Source organism: Equus asinus, chromosome 2 (genome assembly GCF_041296235.1).
Source record: "Equus asinus isolate D_3611 breed Donkey chromosome 2, EquAss-T2T_v2, whole genome shotgun sequence".
Taxonomy (NCBI): domain Eukaryota; kingdom Metazoa; phylum Chordata; class Mammalia; order Perissodactyla; family Equidae; genus Equus; species Equus asinus.
In genome coordinates this window covers 102,976,535-102,994,918 of record NC_091791.1, presented here as the reverse complement: position 1 = coordinate 102,994,918, position 18,384 = coordinate 102,976,535, and the positions used below count along the sequence as shown (strand labels likewise).

At 41.8% G+C, this 18,384-nt stretch overlaps 1 protein-coding gene across 17 annotated transcripts in view; it reads left to right on the top strand.

Annotated features, from left to right (window-relative positions):
- Positions 1-18,384, top strand: part of AGBL1 (AGBL carboxypeptidase 1) — an 806,151-nt gene that overhangs the window by 473,303 nt on the left and 314,464 nt on the right. Inside the window, exon 24 of one of the 17 annotated variants that reach the window (XR_011497373.1) lies at positions 17,598-17,700. The exons of 15 other annotated variants lie outside the window; for them this stretch is intronic. Coding sequence is in view for 1 of the 2 variants with exons in the window: in XM_070495696.1 (XP_070351797.1) it covers positions 1,160-1,207 (48 nt within the window). In the remaining variant the exon portion in view is untranslated. Of the gene's footprint in view, positions 1-1,159; positions 1,314-17,597; positions 17,701-18,384 lie in introns of those variants that run through there. One more of the 17 variants, XM_070495696.1, reaches the window with a different exon arrangement.

Below are 18,384 nucleotides of genomic sequence, written 5' to 3'. Positions count from 1 at the left end.
AAAGTTAAGGATGAGAAAGTACATGAAATTTCCCCCCTCTGCTAATTTGTTGTATATATGTCAATCCTCTGTAATTTTCAGCAAAGTCAGACACCTGGAAATACAAGTAGTATTGTTAAATTTTAGTTCAGTCAATGAGAACATGGTGTCATCAAAATCATGATCATAGACTTATTTTTATGTATTCAGTGGAACTGTATGAAATTACTGTTTTCATAGATCAAAAAGGGTTGATAACATCAATTGCATGTGGTTCAACTTTGTACAGAGAGAGAGAGAGAGAGTTAGCTTGTTATCTCAAAATGCAAGTACTTGGCAACAGAACTTTGATAGTACAGAGTTGATTTGCCATTTGGGGGCTGGCCCAGTGGCATAGTGGTTAAGTTTGTGTTCTCTGCTTCAGTGGCCTGGGGTTCACAGGTTTGGATCCCGGGCACGGACCTACACACTGCTCATCAAACCATGTCGTGGTGGCGTCCCACATAAAAAAGTAGGGGAAGATTGGCACAGATGTTAGCTCAGGGCCATTCTCCCTCACCACGCATACATACACAAAACCCCCAAACCAAAAACGTGTTATTGCTGTTGGATCAATGATTATACAATATTAGTGGAATTAATATTTATTGAGGACTTTCTATGGGTCAAATATTTTAATCACGACATTGCTGTGAGGTAGGCCTTTTTATCCTTGTTTTGAAGAGGCAGATAAAAGTGAAGGAATAAGTATCATGAGGCCAAAAATTGATTAAGCAGGGCTTACCACTGCAGTATGCTTCCACCTAAGACTTACCATCTCTCATGCGTATCTTGGAAACTGAAGTCTGGATGGAATATTCAATAGAAGGGGCAAATTACAAACCACAGAATTACTCTTTCATTCCAAACTGCAGGAGACTGCCAGAGAAGAGTATCTAAATAAAGAAACAAGAGGTTAAAAAAAAACTTGTTTGCATAGTCTTGCCTATAAAAAACTGGAATTTTGGTTAAGAAATACAAACTTCTTTGTACAATGTTTTCTCATTTGTAAACTATTAGGATTATGCTAAGGTGTTTGAAAAGACCCTTCCTCGCTCTTGATACAGCTCATTAAATTTATGATGACTTAGGCAGGTCTATCAAGGTAATGAAGTAAATGGAGCAAAAACATCTTTTCCAGGTTTGGTCCCAGGACCACCATCATCAGACTCACTTCGGGCTTTTATAAAAATACAGATTTCTGGGCTCCAGCTCCAGACCTACTAAATGAGAATCCTTCAGGATGAAGACAGGGAATCTGTATTTTCACTACCTTTCCCAAAATCCTTGTGTTTAGTAAGTACCATATCAATGAATATTAATACCTTGATATGAATACTACTAATAATCCTTGACAGCTCACATTTGAGAACCACTAAGCCAGAGAGCATGGCATAAAGAAGACATGCAAGTTTACTCACTACTGAACTCCCATCCCTCACTCTGTCAGAGACTGGGGATCATAGCTTGATGTGTTGGGAACTCTGGTAAAGAGCTGGGAGTTTATTCTAAGAGTCCTTATTTTGTTCTCTGTGGATCCTGCTGCTTGCTAGGGACCCTGCTGCGTCTAGCTCTTCCCTATTTCGCTGGACCTCTGACATTAACCCTTTCTCTTGGGCTTCTGGTCCTGCCGCCCTTATTTTGTAATCGCTCCTCTCCTCAGAACTGAGAACAAACATAGGCAGTAAATGTCATTAGAGACTATTTAGGTCCTACAAGATGAAAAAATATGACTTTCAATGTAAGAAAATTTTGTGGACTCTTCTGTAATTAGGGCTCCCAGGGATCAGTGGCCAGAGGAAGCACTGATGTGGTTCAAACCTCTTTCTTCCTTCATTTAGTCATTCAAAAGCTAATATGTATTGGGTGATTACTATGAGCAAGGCACTGGACTGGGCCCAAGAGACATTTATTATCAATTACAGTGTCAAGCACATAAAGGATACTCAATATATCTTTTTAAATAAATGTAGTGTCTGTCCTCATCAAGCTTACAACGTCTTCAATTTACAGAGGACACAAATGCACTGCGCGTCTGTCCTAATAGCAAAGCCCACCTACAAATGAAAGAGCCCCTTACGATCTGACTCCTTACTTCCAGTTCTTCCCTTTTTTCCTGCTTCTCTCTCTCTCTCTTTTAATATCCTAAAACAAAATGAAAAGTTCAGTGGAAAATGATAAAGTTCAGATTTCATTAGCTTTTGATATCACCGTTCCTTGGGGAGAAAAATCACATTTTTGGGTGACCTTTTTAGTTAATTCATAGCCGAGAGAAAATCACCCTTAGTGTCTTTTTCTATTTATAGTTAATTAGACTCTTCTGGTGAGTACCGGGTGGGCTGTGCTATGGGGGCGAACAGAGGCCAACTGTCTCTTTTGACCTCTGATTCCCAGACCCTGGGCTACAGAGGCCAGTAGAAGAAGGGGATGAGTCTGTGACAAGCACTGAAATAGAGACGCAGCACCCACATAGGGAGGGCTCATGGCTCACCTGAGGATTAGAGAAGGCTTCCCAGGGGAGGGAACATTTGGATTAAGGCTTATACAGCACATGACCAGGCTTTTGACAAATGAAGCAAAGCAGGCCATTTCAGGCAGTGGATGCTGCATATATAACAGAACTAAGACGTGTGTGCACATGCAGAAAAAATGGGCAAATTCTTGATTTTTACAAAAGTATTTCTGTATAGGGTTCAGTCACCTTTCTTCTATCAGAACCCAGTCTTTCCTGATCAAGGATTTTCCAGACTCACTAGTATTAGCCACGTAACTGTTCTTCCAGACAAGCTGGGTTACAACTGACCTAAGAGTGTTTTTATTAAAACAGTGTGGCCTCCAGTAATATCACTTATCTGTGAGTTTCCCAGATGGAAAGGGGACACCAAATTGGTGGTGTCAGGGACAATTCCCACGACTAGAAGATGAAAAGAAAGCTCTATGAGGTCACATCCAGTCTGTCTCCTGAGGATCAGGGCGGAGGATTCCGGGATGTGTTTCCTTTCTAGCACTCTCTGGAGCACAAACGCGCACATTTACATTGCTATAGCACCTTCCCCCAAAGGAAATGACTTCACTTGTGGAATGGCGAAAGGTCACTTGAAATTGGAGTAACGCAGAGACTCAATAAACTTCACCCTGTCAGGAAGTTTGCGCTGAGACTTAGCGAATGCTCCCTTGTGGTTTCACCCTACCATCCCACTTACCCACTTTCCCAGGTCAGATTCTTAAGCTCCTCCACACTGGCCCCCTTGGTCTCCTCCGGGACAGCTCCCAGGGCTTCCCCCAATGACCTAAATTATCACCTTTTCCACTATACATATTTAGCGCTTTTAATTTGTCCCCAGAAATCAATCCATCCTCTATTTGCGTCACTTTCATTTAACCCTTTCATCAGTTTCTCCCTCACGCTGGTGCATTTCCACTTTCTTGTTTGAAGGGACTCAGAAATAATCTATCGTCTTGTTAGAGCCTCGTAAAAAGGGACTTTGCAGCCTGCCAGCTATGTGATTTTTCCTCCTCTGAAAGTGAACTTCCAATGATATTAGCTCTTTTTTTTGTTTGCTGTAGAATTGCATGACCAGTCTAAATCCGACTCGCCGCATGTGTGTCTCTTTTCACGACTCCTTTTCAAGTTTGCTCTGTGCTTTGAATATTTCCCTTCAAAGGGAATGGCTGTTCTTTCCCTCCAGTTACATCTCTCTTTATTATTTTCTGCACTCATTGCTATTTCTGCTCAGTTCCTCTGCATGTCTCTTCTTTCTTTTCTGGCATTTGCAACCCTTTCAATTTGGAATCACCTGAGAGTTTCCTTAGTGTGAGGTCTTCTCTTGCACATCGGGCGTGAATATAGATGATAATGTGACCAAAGGTAACAACCCTGCTTGCAGATTTCATTTGGTTATGGGGCTCTGCTTTTAAATCTTTCTATATTGTTAATAATGTGCTGAGCAAGTATCCTATGGAATTCCGGGCAGTCAACTTGGATAGCGGAAGGGGTGCAGGCCGTGGATTCACCAGACCCAGGTTGGAATCCTTGCTCTGCCACTTAACACGCAAGATTTTCTGTTAGTTAAATAGGTTACAAATGACCGCAAAGTGTGTGTCTTACAACATCAGAAATTTATTCTCTGGCAGTTCTGGAGACCAGAAGTCTGAAATTAAGGGTTGGTTCCTTCTGGAGCTCTGAGAGGAAATCTGTGCCATGCCTGTCTCCTAGCTTCTGGTGGTTGCCAGCAACCGTTGGCCTTCCTTGGCTTATAGACACAGACTCTCTTCTTCAGGTGGCCACTGCTCTGTGTGTTTGTGTGTCCTCACCTTCTCTTATAAGGACACCAATTGTTGGATTTGGGCTGATCATAAGCCAGTATGATGTCCTCTTGAAATCCTTAACTTAATTACATCGTTAAGGACCCTATTTCCAAATGAGATTATATTCACAGTACCAGGGGTTAGGACTGGGGCATATAATTTTAGGGGACACTATTCAACCCACTGCAACCTTCACCAAGTTCTTTATTCTTTCTGAGCCTCAGTTTCCTCATCTATAAAATAGGGATAATATTGTCAACCAGCAGTTATTGAGGAAAATAAATCACAAAATGTTCAGAAGGCCACTTGCATTATGGTGGGCATATAGTAAGTGATCAGTAAATATTTATTCCCTTTTCCAAAATTCTAATTGCTCCTTTGGTATGACACTTGAGAAAACAGCTGTGCTCTTATTTTACAGCCTGGAAAATTAATTTTCACAGATCTAGTGCTATGTTACTATATGAAATTCAGAAATAAGTTTCCCTCTGGTAATTAATGTGCAAGACAAAGTTGGAAATTTTGGAGAGGAAGGGGTTCAGACCCAAGCCGGGCAGGCCTCATTCTTTCCATCAGTGAATAGTTTTTGAGCACCTACTTGGTGCTAAACACAGGCTAATGGTGATAAGTGCTCAGGCCTCATGGAAAGAGAGATAATGAACAGTAACACGATAAATATGCAATATAATTCCAGGTAGCTCTAAAGAAAATGGAGAAAAGTAAAGCATGGATGGAGCATGATGTAGGGGAGGAAGAAGGGTAAGCTTTGAAAAGGTAACATTTTAGGCAAGTTCTGAAGGAAATGAGGGGGTCATTCCATGTAAGGGGCTGGGGACTCACGTTCTTGGCAGAGGGAGAAGCAAGTGCAAAGGCCATGGGGTAGAAGGAGGACAAGCAGGACAGCCAGGATGTCTGAAGCCCTGGGATGTGGGGTAGTGTTTGGAGGAGCCCAGAGGTGGATCATGCAGAGCCCAGGAGTCCAAGGTTGAGATTGGGCCTGTCACAGGTGCGAGGGAAGATCCAGTGTGGCTGGCAGAGCACAGCGTCCGAGGGCAACAGCTCCCACTGCCTGCAGTCTGGAAAGGCAGCAGGCAGTGTGGACTGAGACCACCAAAGCTGATTCTCCTGACACTGGGCAATTGTCTAGGTCACCCTGACCTCTGCCCTCCTTTTCCAACTCTCATCTCTATCTATTGTTCAAACCGTTGTCCAACCGCGTGGGTATCACCCTCTCTGGATGCTTGTTCTTGCTCTCTTTATTTTATTTTATTTTTATTATCTATTTTATTTTATTTTTATTATCTGATATAAGTAGACAGTAATATTCCAAGACGCTTCTAGAAATCAGCATATGACAAAAGATGCACTCAGTCTGTCAATTCCCCTGGTACAAGTGACATGATAGTTCTTTTCTAAATAATTTCCTAAAATTGCAGATCCTGTTAAGTGAGTTGACTTAACGCTGACAGCGGCTGCTGTCTATTCACCTGAAGCTGAGCTCTGGGGGGGTCTGTTGTGCACTTTGCCTGGAAGAGGCCGTGGTGAGATCACATCACATTTCCAGTCTCGTGGACGGCAGTGTTCAATTATTTAATAAAAAAATATTTCCTCAAAGGATAAAAGCAAAGATGAAAAGATGAGACTGGAACTAGAGGCCTTTCCAAAAAAAGAAGAAAAGAGGCTGTGAGCATTGGGAGGAAGGAGAGAGTGAGAGAAGGCTGAGCAGAGGCATGGAATTAAGGGAAGTCCAAACGTGGATGAAGAGCGTTGTCTCGTTGCAGTGTAATGAACTTTCCTACATCCCACACATGTAAAGTCCTGTCTTTTAAACTTCTCTAGGAAGGCATTGAGAGGTGTGCTTCCTTGTTCCTGCTGTCGGAGACCCACCACATATCAAGAGCAAGTCAAATTAAAATTTTATGTTAAAAGTATGAGATTAACTTATATTGATTGATCCAATTTAATACAACAGCGTATGGCGATGATCAGCCCTTGATCAAGCTGCTCAGCTGGGGACACATTCTACATTTGATAACATTTATTGAGCATCTACAGTATACAGTGAGCTTGATGGGTTGGGTAGGACACTATGGAGAAGAAGACATGGCCCCTGCCCTCTGGGTGCATTCCATATCGATTTTGAGTCATTCCCCGTGGTCATGGGTTCTTTTTACCTCCTCTCTCTTGAAGGTGTTCTGGATTAACCAAGGCCAAAATGACTGCAAATAAATCTAACTGAGGAGGAAGTGGGGCCCAGCAGTGGAGGAATAGGGAGCATGAGCAGGAGCCAAAAGTCAAGCAGCTCTCACTTCTCTTGCACCTGTCCCATGCACTCTGTTTTACTAAGGGATGTTTTGCTGTGATGAGCCAACCTGGCCACAGGGTGTCACAACTGCCCCAGAGACTGCCCGACCCGCCAGAGAGAAGGTCTGTAAGGTCAGACACCAGCTGCTCGTAGCCACCGCTCCTGCCCACATCTCTAAGTGAGTCAGCCCTGAGTCAGCCCAGCTGCTGCGGAAATCATCCAGAATGTCACTGCTGCCGGGGCCTTGCCACAGTCCCTACAAAATTGCTCTCTAGACCTTGCGAGGCTCCTTGTATCACAGGAGGGGATCTAAATGCTGGCTCCCCTGTGAAGGGGGTGAGGAGCTGGGGATGGCCCTAGGCCTACTCGGGGCTGGCTCCCTCAGAGGCCTTTATTTATAGGAACCAGTTTGCCACCAGAAGGATTACCATCATTCACTGGAGAACGACCTGGCAGGGAGTCAAGAGACAATGATTTTGGTATTGGCTCTGGTGACCACAGAGCTGGGCCTCAGTTTGTTTCTCTGTAAAATGAAAGCAAGTCATTTCGACTCCCAGACCTTTGGGAATGATCTGGCATGTGCTATTTCGCTAGACATTTCAATTTCATTGTCTTATTTGGCCTTGATAGTCTCCAAGGTAGGAAGAGTTAGCCCCTTTTTACAGACGGAGAAACTGAGTTTCTGAGAGACTAGCAAAAGGTAATGCAAAGGCCATACAGGGTAGACATTTTAATCCAGATCTGCCTGCATTAATCCCACCATAATTAAAAATGTTAATTTACAAACCACGTGCAAACCTCTTGTGAGTCCTGGGAAGTGAATTTAAGACATGATGAGATAAAGGGCACAGGGACTCGATTTGAACTAAACTCTGTCAAAGGTACATTTTGGATCTTGGGGAAAGGGTCCAAATTTTATTTGCAAGTGAAATGTTAAGAACAAAACAGGATCACTCGTCGATGGTATATAAAGGAGAAACAGAAGAAGGAAAACAAATTTCAATCATGTTCAACCAATAGTTAACGTGCTTCTCTGCTGAGAAAGTTTAGGACAGCAAAAGACATGCAGTTCTCAAGGGTAGGTGATAATCCGGCTGCGCCAATACCGAAATGCAGAAGAGAGTAAAAAAGGGATGGGGAAGAGGAAGGAAAATAGTGTTGGAATTCAATGGAGAAGGAAACTGTATCCCATTGGGGGTACTAGGACAGCACGAAGGAGAGGTGTTATTTCAGGTGGATCTTAAATAATAGTAAGATATCAACAGATAATAGTACAAAGGATGAACTAACTGAGAGAAAGAAACACATAAATAGAAGTAAAAACAAAAGTTGCATTTGGAAACGTTGTATTGGTGTTCTGCTCTATTGAAGTTATGGAGTACCTAGGGAGATAGCCCTGGAGAAGCTCATTTGAATCATATTGTGGAGAGCCTTCCCAAAAGACGACTCTGAGCTTGGTGGACAAGGAGGAGCCAATAAGAGTTTTGAAGCAAGCTAGTGATGTAATTTTTATAAAGACTTCTTTGTCTATTGTATTGTTTTGGATGGATTCTGGAGACAGGAGATGGGGCGGCCAGATAAGTGATTAGTGGAATAATCTTTGTTAGAGATAACGAGGGCTTGGACTAATCTGGTGCCAGTGGGAATGGAAACGAGGAGATGTCAGAGACATTGAGATATGAACTTGAGGACTTGGGCTCTGATTAAATACAGGTTCTGGGGTATTGGAGAAAGGACAAAGAGATGGCTGAGGTTTTGAGCCTCAGTGGAAAATGAAGGTGCTATTAAGAGAGGCAGACACATCAGGAGAAGCAGGAAGCTTTGAGAAAACTAACAGGAGGAATTACATAAGGAGAAAAGAAGATGGAAACAAATGAAACAGTAGAGAGAACTTACATGATGGAGTGAAGGTGAGAAATGAAGCCAATGGAAAAAGACAGAGAAACCACCAGCTGAGGGAGATTACAGAAGAAGAATGTTCCTGAAAAGATGGGGGGGTGGGCAGTAGAGTCAGACGCCTTGAGGTTTAAGCAGGAGTAGGCAAAGCCCTTGGATGTGCTCATGAGAGAATCACTGATGACCTTTTATGAGCGTTGTTTTAGCATCACTGTCATTCTCTTTGAACATAGAGAAGCTCTGTTCATCTGTGCTTTTATATTCCTAGCATCTAACATGGTGTTCCACCCATCAAATGTGTTCAATGAATGTTTGTTGAATGGAGAAAGGAAAACACACAAACACAGTGCTGTTCAGCAACGCTAAACAGGCAGGGAAATGAAGTTGTTAAAGAGGGAGTGGTTTCTGAGTCTGAGCAGGCAAGGGGCATCCTCTCCGTCTTTCCAAATAGTTCTGGAGGGAGAGATTGAGGCAGCTCTGGGCTAGCGCATTCCGTCTCCAACTTGACAACCAATCACCTGTGGGCTTGTTGTGTGGACTGCTGGTTCCCACCCCTAGAGTTTCTGATTCAGTAGGTCTGAGGCAAGGTCCCCAAATTTTCATTCTAACAAGTTCCCAGATGATGTGGATGCTGCTGGTCCAGTGACCACACTTTGAGAACCACTAAGCTAGTGAAAAAAATCCCCGGATACTCAGTTAGAATACCTAGGGTGAATCCCAACTCTTTCTCTTATTTGCTGTTTGACTTTGGGCATCTCTCTGTGCCCTTTTCCTCATCTGTGACATAAGGATCTTTCCTATCACCCAGGGATGCTAGGAGTGTTATGAGATTAATCTCCCAGTATGTACCTGTGCTGAACTCAAAACATTTTTGCTGCTCAAAGAAAAGTTTTAATAAGACAGAGACTGGTTGGAGCTTGAGAAGGTAGTACAGAGAAGAAAAGTATTTTTATTTGGCTTATTTAAGACGTAGAGAGATCTGTGCATGTTTTGGGGGCAAAAGATTTGGTCTGAATCAACTGATCCCTGTGAAATAGAAGATGATTTCAGAGCTGGTATGAATCTTGCTTATCCATCAGTCTGTCTGTCTGTGTGAGCTGGAGATACAAGCCTGAAGGCAGGCTTCCTCATCTGGCTCCTACAAAGTTTGCTGTAGTATCAAACTATACACATTCAGAAGGGGAAGGATAAAACGAAGCACCTTTCAAATCATACATGGATGTGTAATTTATTTCCAATAAAAATGGAGATGAGGCTGGAGCTTGATAACCATCAGCTGGGGCCAAGGTACAAAGGTTTAATTTTTTATGTTTGTGTTTAGTCATTTTTATGGTACTGGCTTCCCAGCTCATTTCTGAATAAATGCATGCAGCGTTGAAACAAATGCCAAAGAAACAGAAAAAGCCCTCTCAGAGTTTCCCGTCCATATTTATAGTGCGTTGACAGATATTGCATTGCCTTCATTTCTGGCCCTAATCAATTCGTTGCTAAAAGGAAAAAAAAAAAAAGAGAGAGAAAAGAAAATAGATGAAGAAGAACAATTTGTTTGGGGCTTCTGGTCATTACCCTTCTGTTATAACTCTCATTAGTAGAACGAGTTAGCATTACATTAATAAATACAGGAATAGAGGATGCAGCAACCAATGCAGATGCTTATTGCAATTGCAAATATATTGCTGCCATTTGCTTGTTAAATCCAGCATCTTTAGTTTGTCAATTTAATGCTTTGAACAGACTAAAATGTTCTCCTTATATGGATCCTCCTTCTATGTGGTCAGGATGCGGGTGGTAGGTTGAGATGGGGTGTCTGTCTGTCTGTCTGTCCAGCTCCCTCTGTGTGTAAGGATATGACTCTGCTTGCTTGTGTGCCTTGGGCCTTATGAATCCAGGTCCTTTACATCCTTACCTTGTTCCCCTCTTCACTGTTGGCAAAACTGTGGGCCAAGCACTGCAAAGAGAAACAGCCTGTTCCACAATAGCGTGTGGACTTCAGCACTGATGGATCACGTCGGTAAACTGCTGGGAGCTCCTGAATGGCTCTGCCATCCACAATGGATTAAAATGGAGACCGAGAGAGCAAGACAAAGGCTCTCTGGGCTGCATCCCAGACTCAGAGGAGGGAAATTAGGGGCAACAGTGCCACGGTGGAAGAGAGGCTGTGTGATGCTTCTCCAACATGAATCTGCTTGTGAATCACCTGGGATTTTGTTAAAAAGCAGATCTGATTCCACGAGTTACCGTGGATGCAGATGCTGTTGGTCCATGAACCACAGTTTCAGGTGCCCTAGGACTTCGTTCTCTTGCCCTGGCCAGTGGTGAGTTTCAGCTTCTTCGGTTTAACTGTTTGCCTTCTGTGACAAGAACAATTAGAGCTTTGCTCAGATAGCTCCAGAGGACCACATAGCCTTTCTTTCAAAGTAGAAGAAAATTAATTGGCAGGGTTGGAATCATATAGGGAAAACCCTTGATTTTTTTTTCAAGATATAGAGGAAGTGAGATCATAAAGCAATAATAATTGTGTAGAGATGACAGTGGGGTTTGCCTCCTTGTTCATTCTAACCCGAGTTATTATTTTTTAGGAATGGCTTCCTCATGTCACTGGTTCCTAGAAGGAAGAAGGGGGAGACCTGGGTTTGAGGAAGAGAAAAGGAGTCACATTTATTGAGCACGCTTTGTGCTAAGTTTAGCAAACATTTCAGGTTTTACTCTTAGCAACAGCCTTAACGGGGTGGTAATAACATACGTCAAAGATACAGGAAGTCAGAGGGACTTAGAGAGATTGAGTGACTTTCCCAGAGCCAAGTTTACTGAGGAGACCTACAATCCATGTTCCTTTATTTATAAAAAATGCTGTTTCTAACTTACTCATTCTTTTGAGACCTGTAGTTTTATTTGAGGCCTACCAGTATCTTTGATTTATCTCTTACATCATTTCCCATGAGATATGTGGGACATCCTGAGTACAAGAACCTCCTGGGAGGATGAGCATTCATCCTTTATGGGATGATGGAAGGTTTTCTGGTCTCACTAGAGTCCCCAGGGAGATGCACAAAAACGCTGTTTTGGGCACCTGCAGGGTCCAGTGGCCTCTCCCAGCTGCCCCCAGGTGCTGAATCTCTTCCACTCTGAATTCTGTCCTTCCATGGAACTGGTAGCTCCTTTTATTGCCTATGCCTCCACTTTCTCTTGCTCCTTCTTTTGTTGAGGATTTCCAGAAACTGGTAGTCCCCCTTGTCTCCACTGGGTTCCCTGCTTTTCTAGTAATTTTAAGTTAACTGGGTCTATTTGAATTACATAGTTGCCCTCATGACAAAGAGAGGAAGTTATGTGGACCGTGTAAACCACTCAAATTGCTCAGATCGTCTTCCTGGATGTCAAGATTCTCCTACTTCCACCCTCACAACCATGACAATAACTAAATCCCATCATATTTGTTTGCACAAGGGCTGTCTTTGTTGTGAGCCTAATTTGCCTGTGGTCTTATTTAGGTAGAGTCACCTAGAAGTAAAGGAAGCTGAACAAGGGTATAAATTAACACTGCTCTTGGGATCCATGCCTAGTACTGGGGGTCTCTTCCACCAGCATCATTTTGTTTTCACAGTTAATTTGCAAAAAATATTTTGCTAATGATATTGTTGATTTCTTTCTTATTCTTATTGTCATTGTGGAGGTTGTTTACTTCAAACTAACCATCTTTGGTTCACTTACATTGTTCAACTATGAACTGAAAAGTCTACAAAAAACCCAAAAATATTTAAAGTCAAAATGGATGAGAACTTTCTAGATTTGATGAACATTGTGAAACTTCATATTAGGTAGACATATCAATTCTTCACTTCTTCATTGCTAACTAAAAATAAATCTACACTTAGACACATTCTAGCAAAAATCCAGAACAATTAAGATAAAGAAAATATCTTGAAGGCAACCAGAGAGAAATGATAGCTTACCCAAACACCATTTAATTCTTATAAAGAGGTACATGTCTAAAAAAGAAAAGCTGGGTTGCATAACAATGAGTTGATGGAACTTAGGTGAATCGTTACCTTTCATGGCTTCTTACACACACATTAATTATTATCTATATTATTAAGATATATCAGATTAGTTTTGCTGTATTTGACTGCACCATAAATTATTGTTTGTGTAATATGGTCAGATGCTCACAATTTAAAAGAAAAAAATGTGTATCAAGAGGACATTGGTTATGAAATGAAGTAGACTTGACATCTGACATCATAGATTGTCTTTTATGTACTTGATATACTGGAAAGTACTTAGCAGAATGCTTCACATGTAATGAGCTCTCAAGAAATAGACACTATTGAAAGAATATTGGAATGCTTAGTCTTCAACAGAATTCTTATTTTAAAATTTCCTGGTCTTTTAGATAGATAGTTTCCATGTGAGGTGAATTAACCCCAGGAGAGTATAAAGGACCATTCTGTGACATCTTGGAAGAAAGTCTTAGAACTTCTTTCTTGTATTTACAACATAGGATTTTAGTTTTATACAATGTATACTACATTTTTACTGTACTATGTGTATATGACCTTATAAATAATCCATCACACATAAAATGGGATGAATGCTCAAATGCTAATAGGTATGCAAAATCACAAGTATTTGGAATGCAAATCAATACCACTGTGAGATACGACTTCACACTCATTAAGATGACTAAAATAAAAAAGACAGACAATAGCAAAAGTTGACAAAGATATGGAGAAATTGGAGCCCTTACATACCATTGATGAGAATGTAAAATGGTGCAGCCACTTGGGCAAACAATTTGACAATCCTTTAAATTGTTAAAAATAGAGTTACCATATGACCCAACAGTTCCACTCCTGGGTATATAAGCAAAGGAAGTGAAAACATATGTCCGCACAAAAACTTCTACATGGATATCCCTAGCAGCATTATTCAGGAGAGCCAAAAAGTAGAAACAATCCACAAGGCCAAAAACTGATGAAAGAATAAACAAATGTGTTATATCCATACAGCAGATGTCATGAAAAACAATGAAGAAGTGACACATGCTACAACATGAATGAACTTTGAAAGCATGATGCTAAGTGAAAGAAGCCTGACACAGAAGGTCACATATTTTAAGATTTCATTTACAGATTATGTCCGGAACAGTCAAATCCACAGAGATAGAAAATAGATTAGTGGTTGCTTGAGTTGGGAGAAATGGAAAATGGAGAGTGGCTGCTAATGGGTATGGGGTTTCTTTTTGGGGTGATGAAAGAGTTCTAAAATTAGACAGCAGTGAGGGTTGTAAAACTCTGTGATAAAACTCAAAACACTGTTAAGGTTTTTAATAAAAAAATGTGTTTCAAAAACACTGCTTTAGATAAACTCATGCAAACTGGTTGAATCCGGTATAGCTGAGAAGACTATGAAAGTAAAAATATTCCATTTCATTTGTTGCCTCATTTTTTTCTCTCTTTTAAAAAGCACAATCTCTAAAAGATGTTTTTCTTTAAATTATCCCTATAAGCAATGATTCAGCAAGAGATGGCATGTTGCATTTTGTGTATCCTTATGGTGGTCTAAAAGGAACCCCACTGGATGTATATTGAGGAATTAGGACATGCGGCATAAACTAAACTACTAAAATTGTTTTACAAACAAGAAGAAAAACAATTTCATCAGATTTGTAATATGGTCTCATTTAAGGGACTGTGAAAAGAGAGAAGGAAGATCTCTTCACATTTTCTTCTATTTAAGCCTAAAAGACTCAGAGTTTACCCATAATTCCACTTCTTGCCCTATTTTTGGATGGGAGGGAATATGGTGCCCCCCCACCCCCCACCTCGTTTCTGAGTAATTATCAAGGGCAAAGTACCGTTGGCTTAAATTGCTATTCAGGTTGCTGTGGAGGTAACTTAGAAGAATAGCTGATAGATGGCGCTGTTTTAGGACACTGGTTGGAGGCTAATGTAACAGATGCAGTCCAGCATCCGGCGTTTTTCCACAGTGGTCATTTAAGAATCCGACGTGTTTGACAGTTACCCTGAGTTCTTACTCTGGGAAAAGTGGTTCTATAGGTGTGTTGGTGCTGGGAGTAAATCTAGCTTTTGTGGGGACTCCCCTGAATTTAGGGGATCCTGTATAAGAAAAAGATTACAACTATGAATACAAAAATAGTTATGAAAGTGAATATTTATTTAGGATGACAAAAGATATAACACATCACACAGGTAAGAATGCTGTCAACTCCCACCAACATGAAATCTAGAAAAATATCTTATTTCAAACATTGTGTCTCTCCTGTCCTTCCCTGTTCTCAGTGCCAGGTATATAGGATGTAATTGTAACAGAACTCCTGGCCCTGACTTTCATGCCACATCATTGGGTGAGTCAGCACAGTTGGAAGCAGGAAAATTATTGGAAGATCTTTCTCCGCTGGAATGGTAGCAATGACTTAACTACACGAAAGATTCCCTCTGATGCCCAAAATGCCATGGGCACCACATTACCACGCCACGGGAGGGAACTGTGATGGAGGGGAGTGAGGAGGTAGCATTATCAGAGAGGAGAGGGAGGGCAGTGCTAACCCATTGCTATGAAGATACCACGTCTGCCAATTTTACAATAGGGCCCTGGAAAGAGTCTGTTAGGGGTCCTGACAAGTAAGCTTTTGTAGCTTCATGATAAACGTGTCTCCACTGATTCCCCTTTAGAGACGTTTTACAGATGTCCGTTCAAATAAATCTATTTTCCCCGTCTCATCTGGGCAGTTTTATAGGAATGATGAGTCCATAGGACATTTTGAAACATTCCAATTTAAAATGAGAAGAGTACAGAAGAAGAGGCAGCTTGAGAAAAGTGTTCTTTATCAAGATGTATTTTCCTAGAATACCTTGCACTTTTTAAAAAATTCTGATTAGTAGAACAGAGATGAAAAATCTCTTTTTTTCCCTCATAAAATACATTTAAAAAAGCTAAAACAAATCTATCGAAGTTTCCTCACTGTGGGAGTGTTATTAGATTACCGAGTCATTGTGAGTCAGAAATTTTAAATCTTGTGGCATCCCACCGAACCCTCATTATTATGCATCTAAAAAGTCAGGAAAAGATCACGTTCTTTAATATATTTAACTGAAACACCATGAAACCATCTCTAATGACTCAAAGGCACAATTCAGTTCTTTCATCTGGTCAATACATCTATATTAGTGCCAATTACATGTTGGGCTCTGTGTTGGACTGCAGATGGATTTAGAGATTTATAAGACACAGACCCTGTCCTCAAGGAGCTCATAATTTTTTTAGGCAGAATGAGGTATGTATTCAAGTAACTGTAATAAAAATGCTGGGTAACAGGTAGATATAAAGGACTGCAAAAATTCCAGAGAGCATCATCCAATCATTCATTTGAAGATGGAGGAGTGAATAAAATATATTTGGTCCCTGCCTTAATAGAGTTTATAATCTAGTAGGCAAGAGAAGCATTAAATAACTCCACACACTCATGAATATATAATTGGGAGGAAATGAAAAGAGGGCCCTTATTATATTGGAGGGTCATAAAGTCCAAAATGGTGGCACATGAGGGAGACTTGAGTACTGAGTGTGAGTGACTTACGTAGGGGGGGCAGAATGCTTTAGGCAGAGAGATGCGCAAGTGTGAAAGTTCTAAGGGGGGAGAGAGCTTGGTGCATTTAAGGAACTGAAAGAAGGTGAGTGTGGCTGGATTACAGTGAGTGGGTGAGAGGGCACCAGGTGGTTCAGAGAGGAGGGCAGAAGCTAAATCCTGAAGGGACTTACAGGCATGTTAGCAATTCTGCGCAATGGGAATCCTTTGGAAGTACCGAAACAAATTACTCTTGGATGGTGTTGAGTTTGGGCTGGAAGCAGAAACAAGTCCTGGCCAGAGGTTACTGGAGTCATCAGAGGGACAGACTATGGTGACTTGGGGCAGAAGCAGTGAGGGTAGAGGGCAGGAAGCAGTTAGATTGTGCAAGTAGAATGGATGAGACTTGGATATGAATTGAGTGGGGAGAGTGAGAGAGAAGGACCATGCCAGACTATTTGTTTTCATATTATAATCTTAGCTCTGGGACAAGACTGTAAGCTCTTTGAGGCAGTGGACAAGCTTTCTGCTTGATTTGTGCTCTTGGCAGCATTAAGATTGCTGAAGGTGGTTAAGAAATATCGATTTGCAATTTGCTGTACTGCGTAGAAAACCTAGTTCCCTAGCCTTCTGCTCCTCACAGCTCTCTTTCCATTACTGCATTGCTTCCTGCTCAGGACCTTGGAGGAAGGACAGGAAAAAATATCCTTCACACCTCGCACTTTAGGGCTACTTACTGTCCTCTTTTCACGTAGCACGGGCTAGAGACCCATAACTGTTCCTGCTCTTTTGGATAAATCCTGCTATGGCCGCTGCCCTGACAGGGCTATCCAACACAGTAGCAGTTGGTACCCCAGCTGAGATAAAGAAATGTGATGCAGCAGTCAATATGTATTCTGTTTGCATAGTTCCCAGAGGAACGTGACTTTAAAATGTCCTTATATGCATCTTGAAGGTTTCCATGAAGATTTCAATGAAAATGGTGTGAGATCTGTCACTTTTTAATAAGCTTCAAAGGAAGTGATGCTCTCGATTTTCCCTACCATGTGCATCTCCTGGCCTGTCTCAGGATTAGGAGGGCTGCAATCAAGCTGCCATCGAACTGCCATTGTTGTGTTCCTCCATCTTGTGGGGAAACAGGTGTGGGTAATGAGCTCTGAGGGCAAAGCAGTTGCTCTGGCAGGTGCCTTGGACTTGCTGGATGGCCATGGTGGAAGCAGCATTCTCTTCAGCCTTGGAGACCCATGTCAGTGCGACATGCTGTTCTCTACATTCAGATGCAGCGTCTAAGCAATCTGATGGGAAACTTGCATTAGAAAGAGGGTCAGGTTGATTTGGAGGAAAGATGAGAAACTTCTGAGACAAAGAACAAAATGAAAGGAGAGGTAGGTGTGTGACTGGATAAGCCATCTATTGCTGAGTAACAAATTGCTGCAAAACTTAGAGGCTTAAAACAATACACATGTATTACCTTACTTTCTGTAGGTTGGAGTCTGGGGATGGCTAAATTGGGTCCTCTGCTTCAGGAGTCTCTGCCAGGCTGCAATCAAGGTGTCACCTGGTCGGTAGTCATCCCAGGCTCCACTTGGTAAGGATACACTTCCAAACTCACCCAGTGGTTATTCGCAGAAGTCAGTTCCTCACTGGCTGTTGTCTAGAGGCTGCCCTGTGTCCCTTGTCACATGGAAGTCTTGCTTTATTGATGTTGCGGCTCGCTTCATCCGTGTAAGTGAAAAGACAATAGAGAGAGTGCCAGCAAGGTAGGAGTCAGAGTCTTTTGTAACCTAATCATAGAATTGTCATCTCATCGTCTTTGTATTCTATTGATTAGAAGCAAGTCACTAGCTCGAGCTTACATCCAAGAAGAGGGTATTACACAAGGGCAGAAATACAGGAGAGGGAGATCATTGAGGGTCATCTTAGAAGTCTGCCTACCCCAAAGACCTTGAATTAAATCTACTTTCAACTATTGAAACTGTCATGGCACAAGGGAGGGAAGAAAAGGAGTTTCTTCGGTAAGGACCTTCCTTGCTACCTAGTCAAGACTCCGAAGTGTTATTTTCACGTTGAGCTCTGATCTAGGTCAGATTAATGTGGTGGCCACAGAAACAGTCTGGTAAGCACAAGTGATTTCTCATTGACTTGTTATTTACTACTGTCTCTCAGACATCACGGAGGACACGGGCCTTCTACACCACAACATCTCCTCACCCACTTGACTCCTCCATTACAACACCGTTGCTCTAAAATTGCTCTCTTCCTATCTCCTCCA